At 40.9% G+C, this 25,759-nt stretch overlaps 1 protein-coding gene across 1 annotated transcript in view; it reads right to left on the minus strand.

Annotated features, from left to right (window-relative positions):
- The window catches only part of ANTXR1 (ANTXR cell adhesion molecule 1), a 245,495-nt gene that overhangs the window by 180,846 nt on the left and 38,890 nt on the right, over positions 1 to 25,759 (minus strand). Inside the window, exons 4-8 of the mRNA XM_066378086.1 lie at positions 13,022 to 13,103; positions 12,403 to 12,436; positions 10,804 to 10,883; positions 7,722 to 7,790; positions 6,265 to 6,345 (exon numbers count right to left, since the gene is read on the minus strand). Of these exons, the coding sequence (XP_066234183.1) occupies positions 6,265 to 6,345; positions 7,722 to 7,790; positions 10,804 to 10,883; positions 12,403 to 12,436; positions 13,022 to 13,103 (346 nt within the window). The remainder of the gene's footprint in view (positions 1 to 6,264; positions 6,346 to 7,721; positions 7,791 to 10,803; positions 10,884 to 12,402; positions 12,437 to 13,021; positions 13,104 to 25,759) is intronic.

The raw sequence follows: 25,759 nt of genomic DNA on the forward strand, positions 1-25,759 counted from the left end.
GGATTCTATTTCTGTTTCCAGGCCTGCAAATGTTCACGGAGCCCAAAATGCCATCTTTTATAGATACAATCTTGGAAGAGAGGGTGGGGGAAGAACTGAGGGTATTTTATAAGACACAGGGCCACAAAAATCCCTTTGTCATGCAGTGTAGGTCATGAAGGGTTTGGACCACTCTGGGCTGCTTGACAATGAATAAATAGGCACAGCACGACATTGGACACTATGGTAAATATGACAAATGCGGCGGCAGTCTCTCTGATCACGCCATTTAGCAACTGACCCGGAGGAATGGCTCAGAGCATGAAAAAGATCTGCGAGCCAGGCAAGTGGTTCCAACAATTGGTGCTGCTGGAGTTCAAGGCAGGGAGGGTTTGTGGTGGAGTGACCAGGGCAGACTCTGTGGAGAACAGAAGACTGACACAGCATTCAGATGGGGCAAAAGAGGACAAGGGCTTCCTCCAATCAAATAAGCCCAGCTTACAAGAAGGGTGGCTGCGGTAGAAATGGTCCTTTCCCTCAGCGAGCTCTGAGAAGGGGATTCCTTCAGTAAAGACAGGAAGTCTCCAGGACTGTGGGAATGTGAAACAGACTCAGACTATAGGGAAGCCCTGAGCATTTCCTAGTAGGATCTTGGAAGGGTAGATGGGAGGAAAGGCCTCCAAGACAAGTTCCCCCTTTTGTCATAGCTTTGTTAAGACCTGGGCTACATTAGGGACTGCATTTTTGTACCTTCCCATGAGCAGAAGGGAGTGGTCACCATAGAATCTGGTTTTCATAAATAAAAATAAATACCTATACACCATGGAATAGATTTACTCCTCAGTTTTGCTGATCCTACAGCTTCCTTGATAACAAGGATGTTCATGCCAAAACTTGCAAGAAATCCTTGCAACTATAGTTGTTGGCTCAATACTTGATGTTGATCAAACATGCAGAGAGCTCAGTGCGCTGACTCACCCTCCCATTAATAGGAAGCCTGATGCAAGCTCAAATATTTATTCTAGGGAAATGCTTCTAGACAGAGATGGTGTGGTGCCAGAAACTGGGCTTTTCTTCTCATAGACAGTGTGCCCGGTTCCAAGCACCACCCTCAACTGCACAGGGAGGGGGACAGCTGGGAGGAGGGGCTGGCATCTCTGGTCACCAGGCCAAGCCGGGGATTCAAAGCTGCAGACCCATTTCAGTGTTATCTGAACCCAGCCTTCAGGCAGACTCCCGTTTCACTGCCTGCAGCACTTCTGATAAAGCAAACAAAGGCCCGGAGCCTGGTTGGACCTTTGTTTCATAGTTTTACTTGAGGTCTGGCGCAAACTTTACCAGTTGTGGTCACTGGAAATTCCCTGAAGAAGCCACAATAACAGAAGGCAGAGGAATAGCTTCTTCCTTTCCAGTTTTACTGGCTTAAAGGGCTTCAGTCTTTCCATCAACCAAATTTTATCTTATAATTTTATTGACTGGATTATGCAAAACCAAGTCAGAATACCACCCTCATAGATAGAGACCTGATCAAGTGTGGAGGGAAACACATCCCTGTTAGCCTGTATCAAGCTGCCAGCTTTTCATGTGATAGAAAAGTGTACCCTGAGCAGAACATGGGATTCTCAGCGATGCTCCCCACCGGGTAGTGAAAGGCAAAGCGCTTTCCCACCCACCCAGGGTGCACTCAGGTCAGACCCGCGGGTTCTGGTCTCGCCTCAGCTGTAACTGGGTGAGCTGCGTAGAGCCATTTCATGATTTTGGTTGTCAGTGTCTCCTTCTCTGAAATGGAGCTGCGTTCTGGCCAGGCCACATTATTCAGTAGAACACTGTGGTTGTTCTCCTCATGGCCATTACAGACAGACTTGGATCTGTTCTGGATCCCAGCCCACAGATGTGTGCCCTTGGACAAGGGAGCTGATCTCTCTGTCCTTAGAGTATCTGCTTCAGTAGGAGTAAAACATCTACATTAAATTATGGTCATGAGAATTGGGTGTTTGTGTGAAATGACTCATACAGTGATTAGCACATGAGAACTTGCTAAATGGTGACATTTCTTATTTTTGCTTTCCTAAGGCAATGAGGCTAGAGGAGCCACTGGCACCTGAGTCATGAAACTGGGTTCTAACCCCGCTCTCCCTGTTTGAGCTGGGTGCTCTTCAGTAGGTTACCTAAGCTTCCGTTTCTCCACCTGTAAATGGGGATAAGAGTATCTCCGTCCTGAGGCTGTTATGATTTTTAAATGGGATAACATGAAATAGGATAAAAGAACAATGGTTGGCTCCCAGATCAGTTATCTACAGCTGCTGATTTCTTTTTGCTTTTTCCCTCTGTCCCACTGATGGGAGACTAAAATGGAAAATAGGTAAGAGCACTTTGAAAAACAACACATTTTACAAATCTGACACATGAAGACTTCTTCCTTAAAGTAGAGAAAGTTGAAGAACTATGAAAAGACCAAAATGCAGGAGTCAGAATGAGGAAGCGGAGAATCTGGGGACTTGATGAATCCTTGGGATTCAGTGGAGATTTTCCATCTCCTCAGACATTCACAGCTTATTGTGGTAAGAACAGACTCTATAGCCAGACCTGGGTTCAAATCCCCCACTCCACCATTCTGAGCAGGCTGACTGAGGGCAGTTAATCCAACCGTTCTGCACCTCAATTTTCTCTTCTGTTAAATGGGGCTAATGAATGCTTCTTCAGAGAGGGGTTTTGGAAGTGCTTAGCAGAGGAGCTGGTGCAGAGAAAATGCTCAATAAATCATAGTGATTTTTCTTCTTCGCAGGCCTAATTATTATTGATCCTCAGTGTTTATTTACCCATTTTTCTGAAAGGGATAAGGATAAAGTGTCACGATCTCTAGACTGCCGGAAAGTCTTATTTCAAGCATGAATGTTTTATTGTCAGACTTCACTCTTGGCTACAGTTTCCCACTGTCCCTCCAGTAAAAACCATGGTATCAAGGCTCCATGTGATTTAGCTTCCACTTGCTTCTTCACTTTATCTTCCACCCTTCTCCACCTTCTTCCTTCCTGCTGTGCAGCATCCCAGGGCTCGGCTCTGCTGGGCACATTCCGCCCACACTCTTCCAGTGAATAGCTCCATCTCATTCTCCAGAACGTCTCTTCAGAAGAGCCTGGGTTCTCTGTCAACCTCAGCACTGTAGTATACTATTTCTTTTATACCATATATCACAATTCCAATTATACATATTTGTCTACTTGTTTTTTATGTGTCCCTCTCACAGGTGATAAACTCGACCAGCACAGAATCTCTTTGTCTGCAACTGAATGGCCAGACTCCACCATAAAAGGTTAATGAATACTTGATGTGTAAATAAATACTAGCCCCTGCCTCTTAAAAATAGGCCATTATGGGCAGAGAGCTTTATAAACCAGTTGAGCTTACTGAAAGCTGCCCTGCACTTTTATTTTGTATAATTAAGCTCAGTTCTATTTTATTATGAGAAAGTAATCAGCCACAAAACAACATCCATGGAGGCAAGTTGCTTTAGAAGCTTCAGATGGAGGTAAAAATGAGAGCCTTCTTTTCAGTATCCAGGAGGAGAAATGAACCTATTTCTTAAAAACAGCCAACTTTTAGGCCATAATTATTCATGTCTGGCTTGAGAAAGATGAGCCCTGCTGTGCTGTGCCTGCTTCTCTGTCCAAGCAAACAAATTAACAACTACCGCAATACAGGCTTCAAGAATTGAAAGGATCAAAACCACTAGCATAACTCCCAGATATAAGCTCGTAAGAATGTTATCATTCAGCTAAAAGTTTGGAGTCTCAAATTATGCTTTTCCCCTTTTTTGGGAGACATTTTTGCTAAAATTTCTTTAAAAATCTTTGGAGTTGTTTCTATTTGGGGGTGAGGAGAGCCTTATATAAACTTCTGAGCTCAGGCTGAGCTTGGGTGAGTGGCTAAGGTTGAGATGTTTAAGGACAACAGCAATTTATGTTGTGGATAAAACAAGATTCAAAGTATTTGAGGAGGAATCAACTCTTAAAAGATGCAGGCACATGTCCCTGTTCGGAATCTAGCCATCTGAAGAGAGGACTTCTGAGGGAGCCTCATGATTGAGCTCCTGTCTCTGGGTTTATCTTCTATATACACACTGCCATTAGATTCTCTTCTTAAATATCACTTGCTCGACCTTCAAAATGAGTCATTGATTACACCCACTTTCTTGAAGTTAAAGCCTCTTCACGGTTTCTTGTCAATCTGCTTCCAACCCAATTTCTCAGCTTATTTCCCGTCATTGCCAACTCTTTTACTCAAACTTTCCCACAAATGGATAGATATTATTATTGTCCTTGGAATATGCTTTGCTCTGGGCTGAGGTCATATCATGTCTTGTCTGGTGCTTCCCATCACCCCTCCTTGGTGGCCCCACTTTCTCATAAAGGCTCCAGCCATGAATCGTCCATTTCTGAGCTTCCAAAGGATTCATGATCAGGCCCCAGTCCTGCTGTTACCCATGCCTTGCACCATTTGGGTATTGTTTTACATGGCTATTGCACTTCTTGTTGCTTATATTGTCAAGTATGCCACACTGACCCCAGAAACTACTTACAGCCAGGCCCCCTCACCTGGGGATCCATGAGTGGAACTGATACTCCTTTATCCTTTCAATTATTTCCACTTTAAGGGAGTTTGAGTCAGTTCCTGTTCCTTGCAAACAAATGCATTTTGAAGAAGATGACTGTCATCTGCACACATTTAAGATAAGAATCACCAACCTAAAGTGGGACTACTTTACACAAATTTGAAAACTAAAGGTTACTTTGATCAATGTTCTAAAAGTACACCTGGAGCATTTATATAAAGTGCACATTTAAAAGATGCAGGTTCCTGAGCTTTATCCCATACTGACTACAAAGGAAGCTGTTGAGAATAGGCCCTGGGAAGGAGAATTATAAACAAGATTCCCAGGTGATTTTTATGTATATCAAGAAAATGTAGAGGATTGGAGTAATCTGACATTAGTGTTTCTCAGATGACAGTGAAAAGACATGGAAGAGGAAATAATGCATATGCCTTGAGCATTGATTGTGTGCCTGGAAGAATATTAAGTATTTTCACCAATGTTATCTTTTGCAATCTTTAAACAAATCTATTATATGTCTTATCATCAATCCTTATACAAATAAGAAAATACGTGAAATAACTCATCTAAGAATCTCTAAATGGTAACTTGCCGGGCCAGCATTTAAACTCTGGATTGACCAGCTCCAAAATTCTTACTTCTCACTCTGCTGGGAAACCCTGGAGGGAGGGAGGGGGAACATGAAGGCGCATCCATGTTGGAGGTTTCCAGGGTCAGCCTGGGGGAGCCGGGCTGGTCCTGAGCCCCTGGCTGATAATGGCTGTGTCCCTTGACATCTTAAGAAGCCAGCGATCCTATGAGCTCTGAATTTGCATCCTAAATCCCAAGTCTGGAGTCTGGCTAAGCTCCAACTGGAGAAACCACTGGCTGCCTGGTCCCAAAACTTAAAGGCAGAGGCTGCAATGTCTCTGGGCTTCATTGCAGGTGCAGCACCCACACTGACCTTCTGGGGGAGGCTTTAAAGACCAGCGTCATCCAACGTGCCAGGTAGACCAAGGGCATGGCCTGTGTATGGAAGGTGGAAAAGAGAGGCCCTGGAAGCCAGTGTCCCATCCACTGATGGTAAAGGGATGATAAAAAAAACAAACAGGTTGAGATAGAAAGGTGGGTCAGTGATTGTGCCAACCCTGGAGAACATTGAAGCCTTAATATTTGAGGATTAGAAGTCTAAAGCAGTGATTCCATTAAAATCACCTGGGAAGATCTTGGAAAAGCCCCGCTGTGGGGTATTTTAATTGGCCACCAAGGTAGAGAAGCACCAGTTGAAAGTGCCTCCAAAGGCCATGGGATGCTGGTTGAACCTGCAGATTCTCTGAAGGCAGCTTGCATTCAGTCATGGCTGGGAAAGCCGAGGTTTGCCAAGTGCACACTGCCAGGCAGTCTCTCCAGTCTGAGAACTGGGGGCTCCCTGAAGTTTGGCTAGCTGCCAGAGCAGGGTTCCCTTCAATTTTTAACTTTCCATTGTAGAGTAGAATTGGCAGAGGAGAAGGAAAGAAGAAATATGTGCGAAAGGCAGGAGGCAGAAGCGGGGTTGACAGAAATGAAGATATACAAAAGAATGTTCTTTCAAGTAGGAAAACACTGGTTTCAGAAGGATGGAATTGAGGTGTTTACAGCGGATTAGGGCCAGAAAATGCCCGGATGTCCAGTCTCAAAGGAGAAGTGCTACTCACTGAATGGATGATGCCTTGCAGAGCTTGAAAGCCATCATTTACAGGAAATACGTGATCCTTACTGTCCGCAATCCGGGCCAGCTGAGGACAAACACCAACACATGGAAAGGTGTCAAGCTTGGACTTGGAGAACTGAGGAAAGCCACCGGGGGTCAGGGGACTCCATCTCCTTTTAGAACCCTGAGGAACTTGAGGCTTTATCTGGGCTCAGGGGCCTCACTGAAAAACCCTCAAAATAATGAGTTTACCAGCGGCCTCCCTGGAGCAAGCCTGGAGGGTTGACTCCAGCTTTTACATTTGTTTTAATACTTTTTTCCTTGGGAGCAGAGGTAGATGTGCCCAGCTAGATGAACATTTGGCCTGAGTTGATATATTTATGGATTTGGGGGCAGGCCATTGGCTCATTTTTCTCCCATTCACCCAAATTTCTGTTGGCAACTGTATTCGAACCAAACAAACTCAAGTTTCCTTTCAGTGTAACTTTAAAAAAAGAAATTCAAGCTTTCGTATTGGGTAAGGGCAATGAATGAGGACCCTTATCTTCACCCAAGCTGCTCACTGAGCAAAGGGCCCTGGCAGTGGGTTCAGCCGCTCCTGCTTTGGGGATTAAAGGGCTGGAGAAAGGAGCAGCTGCTCTGGGGCCCTTCCACCCCCACATCTCTGTGCATTTCTGTGATTGCCACAGTCACGGGAAGGGCCACGATTTTCACGAATTGCAAAGGTAACTCCTAGTCATTAGGAAATTTCAGAAAACCCAGGTTGTTAAAATAAGTTGTAAAAAGGTTATGCATAATCCGTCCATTCATTCATCCATCACATTTCTGTATTTATTGGATATGTATCTATATATAGTCTTTCACAGATTTTCTATTCAATATACACATATTTATTTAAAAAGTAGACTCATACTATTCCTAACATTCTGTAATATTATTTTATTCACTTAACAACATCATGAGCACTGTCCCACATTATTAAAACAAACAAATTACAAGCTACACTGAGTAATATTCATTTAGGTTGTTAGCAAATTTTCACAGTTTGTATACTTGTACATATTTTTTTTTTTGCTCACTTGCCAATTATTTTCTTTTGATCTTTTTTTTTGTATTTAAAATGCACATTTAATGGGGAAAAAGGGATGTTTGCCATTAAAATTTTAAAAAATCAGATTTATCACATTAAGTTAAAATAAAACAACCACCAATAAGTCAGATCTTTTTTGGCACCTAAGCAGTTTAGCATCTACTAAGAAAGATGCTGCCTGGGTGATCTGTGCTAATATCCCAAGTGCATTAAAAAATGGCTTCACATTCTTTACTCATCCAATAATTCCCTTCCTGCTTCGCATTCCTGAAAAAATATTCTAAGGGGTATTTATGTTGCTGATGTACCCTCTGTACTGAGTCACTCGCAGCTTGGTAGGTTCCCAAACTGGAGGAAATCCATGGTCATACCTGTGTTTCATTGAAATCCTTCACACCAACACAGTAAACAATTGCACCAAGGTCTCGGGATCTGTTAGCCTGGGGTGATGAAAGGAAAGACATTAGAAAGAGACACGGTGGCAAACATACTTTTTTTGAACAGCCAGACTAACTGCAATAATCAGGTATTTATTGAACACATACTGTGTGCCAGGTACCAAAATGGTGTATGAAATCCCTGTCCCCAAAGAGCTGATACTCCAGTGAACATTCCGTTCTAATGCAATGCATGATGGACACAAGGGGAGTGATTAGGCTAATCAGAAGTGTTGAGAAAGAGCCACAACAATAGTCTTTGAAAAATGAAGGGAGGAAAGAGAAACTGTAGGCTTAGGTAAGTCATATTAAATATTCTGGGGAAATGATTATCTTTTCTATTTCTCTGATGAATTTTTTTTTTAAGATTTTATTTATTTATTTTAGACAGAGGGGGAGGAGAGAGAGAGAAGTGGGGAGGAGCAGGAAGCATCAACTTCCATATGTGCCTTGACCAGGTAAGCCCAGGGTATCAAACCAGCAACCTCAGTGTTCCAGGTTGATGCTTTATCCACTGCGCCACCACAGGTCAGGCTCTGATGAATTTTTATTGGCACACTTTTTCCCCCTTCTGTTATGACAGTATGGTATAATGTAAAGGATGTGGCCTTTGGAAACTGATATACCTGGTTTTGACATTTGGCCTTGATCTGTAAAGTGTTAGGGAGATTAAATGAGATAATACATGTAGAGCTCCTCACACAAGGTCAAGGATGATGCAGATGCTCAGGAATGTCAATAGCCTTTGTGAATAAAGCCATTTTCATTGCCATGGAATACTCTGGTTTAATGGTATGAAAATTATGGTCCATATTTGAGAAGATGATGCCATGACCTTTTCTACAATTATGTATTCAGAAGGCAGCATAAAAAAAATCTAGGTTTTGACTTAATTTTATGAAATATTTGATTTATGAAAGGCTCTGATAACTGATTTCCAGGTTCTATGTGTTTCAGAATAGGAAACAATAATTGGAAATCTTTGGTATATACAGTAGGTGCTTAATAAATAATTGATAGTAAACATACCATAGACCAGGGGTCGGGAATCTTTTTGGCTGAGAGAGCTATAAACGCCTCATATTTTAAAATGTAATTCCATGAGAGCCATACAACGACCTGTGTACGTTATGCATTATCCAATAAAAATTTGGTGTTGTCCCAGAGGACAGCTGTGATTGGCTCCAGCCACCCGCAAGCATGAACATGAGCGGTAGGAAATGAATGGATTGTAATACATGAGAATGTTTTATATTTTTAATGTTATTATTATTTTATTAAAGATTTGTCTGCGAGCCAGATGCAGCCATCAAAAGAGTCACATCTGGCTCGCGAGCCATAGGTTCCCAACCCCTGCCATAGACGATTAGTTTGTGCATATTGATTTGAATTGTGTTCTTTCTCCCTTCTCTGTTAGCACTCAAACCCACTTGTGACTAATGTTGAATTTTAAAAGGGACAGAAATATATATCTTTTTTCTTATATGTTAGAAATATTTCTTGAGGCTTTAAGATAAAGCAAACTTTTAGACACAGTCTAGTCCCAGCCTTATCTGCAACAATTCCTGTGACACTTTTTCCCCAGTTGGGCTTTATATAGAATTATCAAAAATGGAAAGGTTCATTTTCTTTATACATCTAGAGTTTTATCTTTCTTTTTCAGAACCCCTCTCTCTATTGGCATTGGCACTCCAGTTATTTTTCCAAGTTTCTATGTGCCATACCTAAAATTCTTCTCTTCTAACCCCTATTTTAAGCGTCTGACAGCTATCGTTTATTTTATTTTCAGTTATTTCCTTATTAGGGCTTTTACTTTGACAGTTTGGCACCCAGATAAGCCGCTTTGCATTCCCATTACATAGTTTCAACTTTAGAGTATAGAAATTCTATTATTTCCCAAATGTTCAGGGATTGCCTGTCACATTTACTTGTGTGGTTCCCATTGTGAATTATCCTTGGCACTAATTAGTGGTTGTGGGGACTGATGTACTCACCTACATAATTTGCTCATGCTCTTTGTCAGCAGAGGCTTCAAAAGAGGCTGAATATTATTACCTGGTAAGGCCCATGAGGGCAGCAGCTATGTCTTACCTCTGTGTCCCTAGTGTCCAACAAAATGCCTGGCATACACCAAGCTTTCTGGTGACACTGAGTGAATGAATGAATAAATGAATATACTTCTTGCTTGCTGAAGAAGCTAAATTTAACTTAAATGGTAGTCAAGAGCTTGAGGTAAGAGAGGCCAGAATCTCCCTCCCTCACTGGCTGTCTTCCTTACTGCGTTTCTTTCTAGTTTGGCCTGAATAAGCCTTTGTCACTAATGAGGCTTTAATACACCCCCATGGTTAACTGGTTTCCTTGGGCCATTTATACATATAGCTTTCACATCTAAAACTTGAAAGGAAAGGATTTCCTAAATATAAATACTACTTTTTAAATTTTTGAATAAACTTCTTTTTCTGAATCTCTTTATACAAACTGCAAATTTCATTTAGGGAGAATTCTTTCACTTGCTTTGAGGAGTATTTTATGAGAACACACACACACACACACACACACACACACACAGAAGTATCAAAGGAGAGATTACAATTTACTTTGCCACCAATTAACATTCAATCTTGGTTCTTAGAGTGAGGAAGTTCAATGATTAATAGATTTTGCCAAGATCGGCTCTTACCTATTTCAAGTAATTCTTTAAAATGATGTATAGTATTTCACAACTGCTAGAGCAATATAACACTTTCAATAAAGACATGGTAGATATCCCCCCAACATAGAATAATATAGAGATATTTTGAAAGGGGAAAAATATCTACCATATATAAGACATGAGGAAGATTCACCCTAAAAATAAATTATTATTATTTTTTACATATAAGACACTACTTTATCCAGGGGTCTTTACTAAGAACAACTATCATGTTGGCCAAGTAGAAAGACGGCAGCCCATTTCAGAAGGAAGAAGCCCTTTTCCATATCTGTTCAGACAGACACAGGCCAGATCATCGCTTACCTCCCTCTCTGAATAGAAAAAGAGGTCTTCATGGAGTTCTCCATCAGTCAGAGCAATGATGACACTGGCTGTCCTGTATCCTGCTCAACACAACACAGAGCCACTCAGTTCATCCTGCCACACCAAAGAAACCCCCTCTCAGCCCTGAGAGTCTATCTCTTACAAGCTCTACCACCCAAGGTCAATATTGTGAAAATCAGCAACTTTTCTTTTGGATTGGAAGCAATTCCAGCATGAAGAAAAATTTGGAGACAGACTCTGGTGGGGAAGTAGGTTTGGTTTCTGAGTTTCTCTGTCTTATTTCAAAAAATGGCCAAACCTGGTGAAATGGTTTCCAGACTGATAGCTAAGAGTAGCTCCAGTGAATCAAATTTCTCTTATTTCTAGGAATAATCCATGTGGCTTTTACCAGGGCCGGTGAACAAACTCTACCACCTGGGCTGTTCAGGGGTAATTCTCAAATGCTGTAGTTCAGTGGTCCCCAACCTCCGGGCCGCGGACCAATAGCAGTCCGCAGAGAAAGAAGAAATAACTTACATTATTTCCGTTTTATTTATATTTAAGTCTGAACGATGTTTTATTTTAAAAAAAATGACCAGATTCCCTCTGTTACATCCGTCTAAGACTCACTCTTGACGCTTGTCTCGGTCACGTGATACATTTATCCGTCCCACCCTAAAGGCCGGTCCGTGAAAATATTTTCTGATATTAAACCGGTCCGTGGCTCAAAAAAGGTTGGGAACCACTGCTGTAGTTGACCACATGCACTACCCCTTGAAGAGTTGGGCGAAGAGTAATAGTGATCTTGGTTTACAAGCTGACTGAATTACAGCAGTTGGCAAAACCTGCTAGAATTCTTCCTGTGGTTTTTAGGCTTCTAGTAACATTGCTGATGCTTAATCTACGTTAGCAATTGTTAGTGTCGATACTGGATCTGGTTTTTTTGTTTATTGTGAAACCAGAAGTGGATATCTCCACAGGTCTGGGAGAAAAATCCCCACTGCAATATTCAGTTTTTAAAAAAAGATTTGCCTCAGATACATAAATGTTGTCCATGAAAAACACTCTAGTAATAGCAACAATAGCTAAAATACTAATAAATATTAGTTCTACATGCTAAGCATTATATTAAGTACTTTTTCTTGCATTTTAAAAATTTAAATGAAGAAAATTTCAAACCAAACTGGCATCTTAATATTAATATCATATCCAATCACAATAATAAATGGGCTTGGAACCCAGAGAAGGACAAGAAAGTTAAATTTGACATAAAAATCCAAGACTTTACTAATCCATCCAAGTATTTACTAATTTAATGAATTCAACATGCAAAACTGTTCACAGGCATTGAAAACTGAAGCCCATAATGGGATCAAATTACTTTTATATCACTTTTCTTGATGTCAACAAGATAGTAGAATCAGACCTGGTTCGTGTTATCTTTCTATGCCTCCTTGTGATGAAGTGTGTGTCCAAGGGCTATAGGTAATATCAAATATGTCTTTTGAAACAAGAAATTATTGAGGTACTTTTTCTTTTAGAGGCACACACTAAACAAAGTTAAATAATTCATAATGGTAATTCATAATATAGTCTTACCTTGACTGTTTTCGTAATAAATCTGCTCGCTGGCCTGGAAAACACATGAAAGAGCCATTAGTCATATGCCACTGTTTGTATACTACTCCCAGTGCCCCACTGGGCAGTGGGCTCTGGTGCTGGCTGTGCAGCCAGGGCTCAGTCTTGGTTCTTCATGTCATCCACCCAGGACTCACGCACACCTCAATGGGTGACATTCATCTCAAGTCACCCTGGCATTTAACTAACATACTTGTGAACATGGGTCAGAGTCTTAATTTTCATAGACGGGGACTTATTTTAACATTAAAGTCATCGAAATTCTGTCTCAATCACTGAAGCAACATGTAGAAAAGGTGACGCCGGCAAGGGAGAGGACTTGCATGTGCATGACTCCTGAGTATCAGCCAATCATTAGCTAAGAAACCTTTCATCAGTGTCAGGAAAGAAGCAAGGAAATTTCTTCAGTCCATTTGGATAGCGTCATCAGTGTACAAGTTTATGGGAAAATTTTTTTACTCTCTTGTCACTGGGTGTTATTCAGCTCCCTTAATACATGCGTCTTATCTCATTAGCCATCTTTATGTTGATGTTTCCATGTCACACTTGATATTTGGAATTGAAATTGTTTTAAAATTACCCTTTCAAATCCTTCATGCATGTAAGTGTCTCCTCCTGGAAGGACCTTCTGGAGTTCCTCAAGGCCTTGACGGATCTGTTCTCTGAAATCCAAAGACACCCTGTTAGTCACATTAAAGCATTTTTTTTTTTACTGTGCTGTTCACAGTCATATGCATTAATCTTTTTTTTTTTATCTCCATGAATAATGTATATTGCCCCAATGGTCATCCAACAGCCTCTCCGAGGGAAAATCTTTATAGTACATTACCCATTTGGGGTCAGCTATAGCACAGGATGAGTAAGACTGGGGGATAAGACCCCTCTTTAAGGATCTTCATTTGCTCCCAAAATTCTTCCATTTTTTTAACAGGACAAAATCTTCATTCTATATTAGAAATAGGCTTTAAAATGCAAGTGCTCCTGAGGGAACACACAGCAACGTAAGCACCTTTATATCAAGATGCAAATGGCTCTTGTGAGGCTAAAAGAGGCGAGTACCAGGAAGCCAGGGCAAGGCCCCCACAGGACCGCAGGTGGGAGGGGCAGGCGTCCGGAGTGAACTCTGCCACCCGCACAGTTGTGCCAAAGGAAACCGTGTAGTCAGCTCTGAAAACAAAGTCTAGGCAATCTATGCTTTCCAGGACAACTGAGAGTGTTTTCTGTGGGCTGGTGCCTGAGTTTTCTTACTCTGGTTGCTCAAGGTGGCTTTGGGGCAGGAAGAGGAAGTGGGTTATGGCATTAGGGAAGGGTCTGACTGAAAGTGGGAAACATCAATGGTCTGGGGATCAAATGGAATCTTTGTGGGCCATTCTCTCTGGGATGCAAGATGTGTTCCTGTCTTTTAAATAGTTCCATACTGTGCCGAGAGGGCAAGAAGCATCATATCTGAAAAAAAAACCAGCCTCATTCATCAACTGTAAGCCTATGAAAAGTTTGAAATTACCTTCCTCTCCCTGGGATCTCTTTCATGGCAGAGGGGTGGAGGTGCACTATTTAAATTGGGAAGAAAGTTTCTTTTGAGTAGGTAAAAACCTAACATTTACTAGGCATCCACTGTGTACAAGGCCCTGCTCAAAGATCCACTTTCATCCTCTCTGTAACCACTCAAGGCAGCTAATATTGCCCACATTTCAAAGGTGAGACAACTTGAATTCCAATCTGTCTAACTCAAAAAGGCTTCCTACTCTGCCAAGCAGCCTCCTAGCATACAACAGTGTCGGAGAAATGGGAAGTTTTCAGTAACACTTGAATTAGTGATGAGCAATTGCAATTTCTAACACCATCTGAGTACTTAAAAGTGTGCCATGCTCTGTTAAAAAACACCACACAATTCATTTATGCCTTATAACAGTTCTTTTTAATAAACAACACTGTTATTTTCATTTCACAGAGAAGGAAACTGAGTTATAGGGAAGCTAAGGAACTTACCCCTTAATTATTCAGTGACAGAGACAGGATGTGAACCTAGAGGCCCTGCTCTCAATCACCATGATAAACCGTTTCTTTTTTGAATGAATGAATGAATACATGAATGAATGAATACATAAATAAATGGATACATGAATGAATGAATGAATAAAATTTATTACTGGTCTATTCTGACAATTGCTTGGGGTGGGTGAGGCTGAACCATCAAGCTGTTGGAGAGTTTAAAAGACAAACTGAAAAGGGGTTAACCTGAGCTTGTCCCTGGCCTGGGCTACTGATGCTTTTCAGGGGGAATAGTGAAAGCAAGGTAATTCAGACTTTAGGAAATGTTCTGACTATTGTTTGATTGTCTTATCAATGCCCAGATATCAGACCACATGCCCAGGTGCTCAAGTCAAAAAGAAGCCTTCCTCGACCCTCTACCTTGGCTCTCCATTCTTCTTATGCTCCCCTACATAATCTATCATCAAATTTCATTAGATTCAAATTTCATTGAATCATATCCTGAAACTTCTCTATTGCTTCTGCCAATGCCATGATCTGAGCCAACATCACCTCTTGCTTGGACCACTGAAAAGTTACTGGCTATCTTTTTGGGAGAGAGAGAGAAAGAGAGGAAGAGAGAAAGAGAAGCGTCCATTCATTGTTTCACTTAGTTGATCCATTTAGTTGTGCACTCATTGTGCTTCTCTTCTGTGCCCTGCCTGGGGATTGAACCAGTGACCGTGGTGCATGCACCAAGATGGTGCTTTATCTACTGAGCCACCCAGCAAGAGCCTTTTGATTGCCTTCTTGCCCCTCTTCCATTCATTTTCCATATGGCTGTCAGAATGTTCTTAAAATATTGCTCAAAATGTGTCATTCACTCCCCTGTTCAAAACCATTCAATAACATCAATTACACTTGGGATCAAACCCCAAATCCTTGCCCTGGCCTTCCAGTGCTTACATGGGGTGGCTTGTCTCCCTCCCTGACAGCCTCATCTGGCAACACTCTGTCCCCACTCTCCTCACTTGACTCTCTGGTTTTCCTAAGCTCCTTCTCCAATAGACCCTTCCCATCTGCAATCACTACTGCTTGGGGACTGAGGCGGCTTCTTGCCTAGCTCTTTACGGGGCTAATTTTTACCCAGTCTTCAGTCCCAGCTTAAATGTCAATGGCTCAAAGTAGCCTTATTTGAATTTCCTAATTCAAATTAGCTCCCTCAATTAGAAGAAACCCCACATAACACTTGGGACATTTTATAACTAATAACATTTGACTATGTAATTAATTGTTTAGGATTTGTTTTCCTAGTTCCAGACTTTAAACTCCATGAGAGCTGGGTGATGTCTGTTCTGATCATTACTGTATCTTCTGTGTCTACTACAGTACTTGGAACATCTAGACATTCAACAAGTACTCACTGCAGAGGTGAGAGGAGGGAACAGACGTCTCTACAGTCAATCATTCTTTGAAGAGGTCAACCCTGTGGTCGGGGATTAGCTTCACTTGGCCATGTGGAGGGAAGCCAAGCAGGAACTGGCCTCATAATTGACCTTAGGTCTGCGCCCATGTGCTGGTTATAAACCATTCTCTAGGTTATATTTTTTTATATTACCCTAATATTTCAATAAATCCCATCAAAAGGCATAGTTTAATTTCAACTCTGTTGTTAGGTAACAAAAAAGGCATATATCTGTGCATTAGAAGGAAGGGCAAAGATGATAACAGTGTCTTTCACCAAGGCCACCACTGAGGGGAGGGCAGAGGGTGGCACCAGCAGTCATCTGGCCACAGGCAGCCTTGTCCTGCAGGTTGGCAATTTCATGAGGACAATGGCAGTGACCAGTGGCATGGGGGTGAAGATGGGGTAAGGAGGTGAGCCTAGGAAACAAAAGCCAGAGTTTGCTCTTGAGCACATACAAGTGGTACCACGGAACCTTCAGACTAACTGTGGACACTATGGGGGAGGGAGCGAGTTTCTAACAATTAGAGGGAATGAGGTTGAACATTAAAAGTAAATGTGAAAATAAATGTGGTCTTACTTTTTGGTCATGGACAAGTGAAATCTGGAACATATTGGTAACACTAAAATTAGAATGTTGTGTTAAGACTGAAGCTTAAAAAAGAGGGTTAAAAGAGGAATATTAGGGGAATGGAAAAGGTTCCTTGGCTTCACTGTATTCTTTCTCTGCCAAATAAAGTCTGGGAACTGGGGTGTTTTCACTAAGCCTATTTCCTTTTCTTTACAAGTATTTTCTTGAGCTTTCTATTTTTTTGGTACCAGAACAAGCAAAGGCTGTTTTATCCTTGAAGCTTTGTGTCTGGCAAGATGTAAACTCACTAGTCCCGAGCAGTGATCACAACGTCCCAGATACCACCTTTACTTCTCCAAAGGTCAAACGGCTTAAGTCCACACCTCCCTTCTCCCTGCCCCTTCTCTACATACTCACAATATCGAAACAAACAAAATAGATGGTTTCATGGGAATGGCGGGTCTGTTTTACTTCTGGGACAATAAAACTATTATTAAGGGCCTATTTTTTTTCATGCTGTCTTAGAAATGGAAGAAAATTGGGAGAGAGATCTATTAAAGGGGGTGATAAGAACCTCTCTGAGGACTTGGTTATTATCACATGAAATGTTATCTTCTTGGGAAATGAGAGAGGCTGGAATCCTACGAAGACAGGCTACTGTTAAAGAGTCTCCTGTTTTCCTCGGAGGTTTCACATGTCTGCTAGCATTTTTACTGAGAAGTAAAGGGTCTCATGCCACATGTCTTGTGTTCCTTCTGCAACCCCTGCAGCACTTAATTACAGGCCTAGAGTATGCGATATGCTGTTGAATGAATGATCCCAGTTTGCGCACATTCATCAGTCAGTCATTCATTTCCATAACTATTTGTTTAGGGGGCATGCATCATGCACCCAACACTACTCTGATTTGTAAGGGTGGGAGTAGGGAGAAGGGGGACAGTGTTTGCTGGACTTTTTGTTGTCCAGGAATTTTTCTACGCTTCATGAAAATTACTTTTTGGGATTCCAGCTGTGTTGTGAAATTTTGATATTTGCTGATGAAAACACGAAAGGACAAACACACCTAAGCATGTCAAGAAACAATTCAGTAAGTGTTTATCCCGAGTATCCTACTGATGCTCCTACTGCAAAATCCCCGTCGGGCTTATGCAACATCTACCACATTTTCAGTGAACAGAAACAGCCTCCACTTCCCCCAACCTCGAATAACCCAACATCAGCTTGGCATTGTTGACTTCTCGCCTCCAATAAAAGAGCTTCTGTGGAATTGGACTTTATTCAAATGCCTTGCAGTAGTTGCCTTTACAGCCTCAACTTATACAGTAAACGCACATCACTATTTACTACCGCTAAGGCTGCATTCACATTTCCAGATGGCCTGCTGACTATAGTGTTACTACGAAAAACATGGGTTGAACAAAACAGAAAGACCTAGATTAATTGAAGACACTTTGTTGCTACTTTTGGAGTCATGAAATTCCACAACCAACTGTAATCATTTCTTTATAATCTATATAACACCTAGTGATCTTGGGCTTTTACCTAAAAGCAGACCAACATAATTAATGACATGAAGATATTTATTAAACCAATAATTATTTTCTATATATTTTCCAGTGAGGTACAATTTATATATAATAACATGCAAACATCATTTCCTTTGTAACTATTGAATTTATTTCTATAAAATTATTCATAATATCCCTTTATTATCTTTTAACATCTGTAGGATCTATAATAATATCCTATCTTTGGTTCTATTTTAGCAGTTCCTTTATAGATTATAATATTCACTCTTATTTTATCATAGGCTACTGTAAGTTAATATTAGAATGCTTCTCATATAATGAAAGAAAGCTTTACTATTATATATACTTCCCATAATGCCTCTGTGCTATGACTGTCATATTATTTTACTTCTATGTGTGAAATAAACTCCAAAACAGGGTTATTATTTGTCTTTTTATGAAATTAAGAAAATATTTATCATTTCTGTTACTCCTTCCTTTTTTGTAGATCTAGTTTATACTTGGTATCATTTTCCTTCAGGCTGAAGGATTCCTTCAGCATTTATTTTTTTGTAGTGCAAAATTTTTGGTGATAATTCTCTTAAGTTTTTTTTCCCTTCTAAATATGTCTTAGTCTTGCTTTCAGTTTTAAAGTATAAAAAGCTCTGGATGTAAAGTTCTAAATTGACTTTATTTCCTAAAGATATTAATCTTTTGTCTTCAGACTGCATTTTCTTTTTTGTTTGATGAAAAATAAGTGATTCATTTTTGTTCTTCTGTTTGCAAAATCTCTTTTCTCCTTCTCTTCTGACAAAGTTTAAGATTATCTCTTTATTCTGATTTTCATAAATTTGACTATGATGTACTTAGGTGGTACTTTCATTGTATTTGTCCTGCTTGGGATTCTTTAAGCTTCTTGGATGTGTGTGTGGAATACTATGTTTGATATTCCAATTATACATCATTTGACCAGATGATATTATCTCACAAATTATAGACCTGTTTCATCCCCCCCACCTCCCAATCTTTTCCTTTTGTCTCTTTCAGTTTAGATAACTTATATTAACTTGTTTTTAAGTTTATTAATCCCTTTTCTGCAGATATTATCTTATTCAGTTTCATAGTTTTCACTTGGTTCTTTGAGATTTTTTTTTCTGATTTCCCATATCTTTCTACGTTATATTCACCTTTTTCTGTACATTCTTTAAAATGTTTATAATAGTTGCTCTAAAGTCACTGTCTGCTACCTCCAATAATTGAGTCATCTGTGGTTTGCTTCCATTGCCATGTTTTTACATGATTATGGGTCACATTTTTCGGCCTTTTTCCATGTCTTATAATCTCTTAATTTGTATTTTAGACATTATGTAGGAAAAAAGCAGTGGTGACTTAGGTATAATGTTGATTTGTTTACTTAATGCAGAGTGTAAGCTTTTTATCATGAGGGACTGATTATTTAGAGCCTCCTACAGTTAGGTTGAGCTTGGGCTAGGCCACAGCTTTAATTAGTGTGTGTTCCCTGTTATTAACCCAGCTCCCAGCCATTTGCCCTGTTCTGCTTTGTGGTCTTTTCAGTATTTGAGCTGGGAGGCAGTTACATGCAGCTTCATGTATTTTTGCTTGACCTTTAGATTTAACTCTGATAGGACTCCAGAATCCAAGCAACACAAAAATCCATGAGATTATGCAATTTCTCTTTACTTTTCAGCAACTACTTCAATGTTACTTTCTTGAAACAATGCCAAAAAGAGGTGTCGGCGAGGCTGTAGAATTGCCAGGCTGATAGATTGCTTTTATCGGGGCTTTTACTGATAATCCATACCTTTGGCACACATCTTTGCTTTAGGTTCAGATGGCTTTTCCTCATCCCTGTAGTCTCTGTCCATGGCTGACCTACTTTTTCAGCTGCCCATACCCACACCAGCACTCACCCTCAAGGATGAAGCTTCTGCAGATCCTTGCTCAGCTGTAAAGGGCTTGTTTCTCCCTAATTCAGTTAATCAGTGCTTCCTGTGTGCCTGCTAGCCCCAAAGGAACATATGAATTCTATTTTGTCTGGACCTTTCTAGTGCACCATGAAAATGAAGGTTTTTCCCATCCTAACTAGAAGCAGGCATATTGTAAAGTCTTTTTTTTTTTTTTTTAATTTTTATTTTTTTACAGAGACAAAGAGAGGGATAGACAGAGACGAAGAGAGATGAGAAGCATCAATCATTCGCCTTTCATTGCGCGTTGCAACACCTTAGTTGTTCATTGATTGTTTTCCCATATGTGCCTTGACCGCGGGCCTTCAGCAGACCGAGTAACCCCTTGCTGGAGCCAGCAACCTTGGGTTCAAGCTGGTGGGATTTTGCTCAAACCAGATGAGCCCGTGCTCAAGCTGGTGACCTCAGGGTCTCGAACCTGGGTCCTCAGCATCCCAGTCTGATGCTCTATCCACTGCGCCACTGCCTGGTCAGGCTGTAAAGTCTTTTTTTAAATGTTTGTGACTACATATTTGTCTCAAATCAGGAAGATAAATACTACTGGCTGATTCCCGGCATATTAATATACTCAGTATCTCTCATCTTAAAAAAATGAATCCTCTGTGAACCCACATCTCCCTCCAGCTATTGACTAATTTATTTGCATTTCTCTTCACAACACAACATTTTTTTTTTTTTTGAGAGAGAGAGCGAGAGAGGCATCAACACATAGTTGCTTCACTTTGGTTGTGCACTGATTGCTTCTCCTACATGCCTTGACTTTGACTGGGATCAGACTGGAGACCTCAGGCCCAAGTCAAGCCAGCGACCTCTTGCTCAAGCCTGCTCAAGCAGGTCAAATTTCAAACTGCCGACCTCAGCATTCAGGGTTGACGCTCTATCCACTGTGCCACCACTGATCAGGCAATACAACTTCTTGAAATAGTACTCACTTCCTCACTCCCTCACTCCCCTGTTTTTTCTGGTGGAGACTTTCTTCAAATGTGGAGTGATTTTTGGTATGTTTTATAGTGAATGAGCATGACTACAGGATTTGTTGGAAGACCTGTGCATGGTGGGGCACATCAGTTGGTGGGTGACCAGCTTTTGTCAACCGATTTTTGTTGTTGCTATTGAGGACCCTCAAATATGAGCACATGTAATTTTCCCCCCCTCTCTGAGATACTTATTTCTACAGAGAAGTAGTTTTCAAACTCTTTCCTTGGGTGTTAGGTCTAGAATTGACAAGGGGAGAGCTGCAAGTAGCAACATTTGTTATGTAGATGTCTCCATAATCTCCCATGCCTCGTGTCTGCCTGTGAAACCATTCTTGTTCTATCTTGCCAGAGAATATACTTCTCCCTGGTGGAGCTACCGAGAGAATACAATAATCTTCAGAATGTAGTGGAGGTGCACGTCTCTGAAGGAATAGCTTCCTTAGATAAACTTATAAACAATATTTCAGTTTTCACTGTGTAGCCTTCCCTTGACTTTTACTGTATCTGGCAGTTCCAGGTTTTGAGCTTTCCAGGTTCTACAAGGCTTCAAGGCTTGTTCCTCTTTAGTATCTTCTTCTGCAAGAGTATATTTGACTTTTCGCCAGACGGCCTACATCTTTTGCCACTCCTCTGTCTTCTTTCTGTCCTCATGTACAGTGTTTTTACAGTTTAGCTAGTTCTTAGTTTCCTCAACAATGAGCTTTATGAATTTGTTTCACATTCTTCCAGTTTGGGGTGCTTTTGATGAGACAAAGGGCCAAAAATGTCTCTACCCCTCATTTTAAAATTGAAATTCTTCACCTTTTTACCCATTCTGTTCTGCCTTTTGTCTTCATATCTCTGCTAGAACTGTTTTTGTCAGTGTCCCCAGCTGTCTCCCCATTGCCATCCTGGTCACTTCTTTGGCTTTGTCTTATTCAATATTTTACAGCAACAGAGTTAACCTTTCCCTCTATGTAAAATGCTTTCTTTCGATTTCCATGACCAAATATTCTCTCCAATTCTCTCTTCAGTTGTTCTTTCTCATATGCCTGTGTAGGCTTTCCTCTCTCTTCCAGAACTCTATCAGAGCTCAGTCAGATCCCCATCCTTACACCCACAGTCTCAGGTAACTCACTCTTCCCAAGACTTCGGTGCCATTTAAAGGTGTACGGACTTTGGAAGAAGACAGATTTGGAATTTAATCCTAGTTTTGTCACTTCCTAGGCATTTCGTTAGGTCTGGGTCCAGAGCCCCTTGCCAAAAGCCTCAACTAACCAGGTTGAACTTTAGGCGACATGGTGCCAGGGCAGTCTCATGACTCTCCATTTGATCAATCCTGATCAATATCTTACCCCTGCCCCACCCTTGGACACCTACCAGTTAGTCACCTCCCCATCACTTATCTGAACATTCTGTTGCTTAGCACCACCCTCCCTCTCCCACAGGTACAGAAGCTCCCCCCCGCCCCTGCAACGGGAAATGCTGCCAAACCCCGTCCTGTATGGGCTGAGGCTTCTCTTCCTCTCGCTGCTGAAGTCACTAGGGTCTCAGCCCATCTGCTCCCAGATGCATAAATACATTTCTTATAAAACTCATCAGGCTTTGTGCATCCCTCCTTTGGTGACCTAACACATTTCAACTTTAGATTTCTCAAATGTAAAACACAGGTGTGGAGCTGTTAAGATCTACCAGCTCCTGTCTGGCTCAGGATAGTGCATCAGATTTTATATGGGGACCCAAGAGTGAGTAGAAACAGAACCTGGGCGTCAGCTGGGCAGTAGAGAGGCCTCACTTAGCAGACAGGAGTTCACAATGTGACATGAGGTCAAGTGCAGACCAGAAACTGAAGTTCACTAATAAGAACCCATCAAGTAATTTCTAAAGTTTGTAGCCTAAGCTGGCATAAAGGACTGGAGTGACAGTTTAATCACAAGGCAGTATATGAATTTGTGCCAATTCTTCTTTATACAACTCTATTTTAGTTGGTTATTCATTCATGCAGTGGTTTTCACAATGCATTTCCTAGGGACCACTTGGCTTCTGAAACAAATCCTTGTAACACATTCCCCATCACTAATCATTTTTCCCAGATGAACCATATTTTGCAGGAGATGGGGGTGGTAGAAAGTGGGCTCTGTATTCACGGTTGCCCATAGACATAGGTTCCTACCATGCAAACCTTCAGTTTTATGCTCCTTTAGTTCAACAGAGTCTAGGTTTCTCCTAGTCCTGATGACATCTAAAATGTTCAGGTTGATTTAGTTGAGCTCAGTACTATTGACCATAATGAGTGTCTGGAGGGGCCTAGGACAGAGTAGCACTTTGCCAAGTCCGGTGCAACAGAGATTGTGGAGGAAAGCTGAAGGGGACAGTCCTAAGGTGGATGACCTCTTTTAGTTAGATCACACCTTATTAATATAGACTGGCGGAGGTTGCAGTTTTCTCCAAAGGACTTCCTTATCACCCTCTGGAGCAACAGTGGGCTGTAGGTGGGAGTAGGTAAGAGTACATTCAGTCCATACCAGTGAATCTAACCCACAAGTCATATGTGGACCCAGTCTGTTTGAGAAGAGGAGTTGGGAGATCATACAAAACACTGAGAGAATGTGGGACAATCATAACCCTTATAAATTACTAGTGGGAATGTAAATTGGTGCGGCCCCTTTGGAGAACAATTAAATTATGCCCAGTGAAGTCTCATATTCACATATTATAAGACCTAGCAGTTCAATCCTTAGTTGTATATCATAAGGAAATTCTTGCTTTTGGACTCCCCCACCCCCCAGGAGACAGAACAGAATGTTCACTGTAACATCCATTAAAAGGATAAACCCCAAATTCAGAATAGTGATGATCTCTGAAGAAAAAAGAAATGGGAGTATACTCAGGGCACACCAATACCTGTAATATTTCATCTCATAAGCATTGTGGTAGATAATGACTGCTCATTAGCCTTTGTACATTTTTGTTACACTCAAATACATAATAATTAAAAAAAATTGTTGTGGGTGAGTAGCAAAGGCTGAATCTGCAGTTCTTGAAAAAGCAGCGCTAAATCTAAGGTTCAAATTCGCACCCTGGGGCTGTTAGGTGATAGGCAGACAACGCTGTCTGATGCTGACCAATAGTGAGCTAGAGGTCTCTCTAGAACCATCAGACAAAGGAAACACTAACTTTTATGTGGCCTCACGTTCTACTTCTATGCCTCTATAGAAAGACAGAACAGCCAAATGCTAAACACCTCAGAGAAAGAGGTAGGCCAGGAAGGGCTGGGAATTTGCTGTAATGATTTGAGTGGGTTATGTCCAGGAGAATTTGGGGTAATTCATTAGCTGTTTGTCAAAACCCCAACAACAACCACAATAATAACAAGGACATGTTTGGCATTGTTAATTCTTCCAACAGTTCTATGAGGTAGGGACTATCATTATATTCATTTTTAAAAATATTTTCTAATTGATTGATTTTAGAGAGACAAAGAGAGGAAGGGAGAGAGTGTGGGAGGGAGATAGATAGAGAAACAGTCATTTGTTTTTCTACTTAGATGTGCATTGTTGGTTACTTCCTATACGTGTTCTGACTAGGGATTTGAACCTGCAACCTTGTTATTTCTAGATGACTCTCTAAGTCTACCCGATTGAGCTAACTGGCCAGGGCGTATCATTATATTCATTTTACAGATGAAAAAAAGAAATGTAGAGAGGTAAGGAACATTCTCATGAACTCAGACTCCATGGTATTATCTCTCATTCAAGAGGACAAGAGAATAAACTCTCTGCTCTATTTACCTTAATTTTGTCATCAAATCTTCTCATACCTAAACGAACAGTATCTCAAAAAAAAAAAGAAGAAGAAATCCAGGTTCTTTCAAGTGTCTGAAGATTTTTTTTCCTCTCAGTTTTAAATTTAGAAAAGGCTTTTAGAACTGTCTCTTGGTAATGACAACCTATAATCATTCTGCCCCAGGAATCAAGCGGTGTGTTCAGAATATGTCATTTTCCCCTGTGACACTAATGGCAAAACCACACTCCCAACCAAACCAAAAGATGACTGAGAGGGATAGAGAAGTGTGGTCTTTTGGTTTCCACTCAGCAGTTTGAGCCAAGCGTTCTTGGCTTTCACTCCAACTTCTTAAGCAATAAGCAACACACTTAACCTCTTAACCCCATCTGCGAAATGCTGATACTCCTCTTTACCTCTTTGTGAGGAGTATTTCCAAGCTGAAGTTGTTAAAGGGCCATGAAAATAAAATGTAAAGAGGGCATATGCTCTCAGGTAACTTTTCTAGAAGAAGCCAGAGGGTTTGGGGTGGTGAATTGTGAACTGAATTTGTTTTTAACTTAAAACTATATATAATAGTAGAATTGAGGGAAACCCTATAGTATAGTGATTGAGGGGGTGGACATTGGGGCCATGATGCCTGGGTTCCCACAAGTCTAGGTTCTTGTAGGTATCAGAGTGGCTGTCAGCTTCCTCTGACTCAGTATCCCCATCTATATAATACATATAATAAGTAATATAGTTCCCATAACAACCTTATAAGGTGGGTATTATAACTTTCTCTTATTATGTTGAGAAAAATATTCTAGGATATTGACCATTAAGAATAAGCCATTAACAAAAGAGTATAAATAAACTCATACAGCCTGACCTGTGGTAGCACAGTGGATAAAGCGTCGACCTGGAAATGCTAAGGTAGCCGGTTCAAAACCCTGGGCTTGCCTGGTCAAGGCACATATAGGAGTTGATGTTTCCAGCTCCTCCCCCCCTTCTCTCTCTCTGTCTCTCCCTCTCCTCTCTAAAATGAATAAAAAATAAATAAATAAATAAAAATTAAAAAAAAATTAAATAAACTCATA

Source organism: Saccopteryx leptura, chromosome 3 (assembly GCF_036850995.1).
Source record: "Saccopteryx leptura isolate mSacLep1 chromosome 3, mSacLep1_pri_phased_curated, whole genome shotgun sequence".
Lineage (NCBI taxonomy): Eukaryota > Metazoa > Chordata > Mammalia > Chiroptera > Emballonuridae > Saccopteryx > Saccopteryx leptura.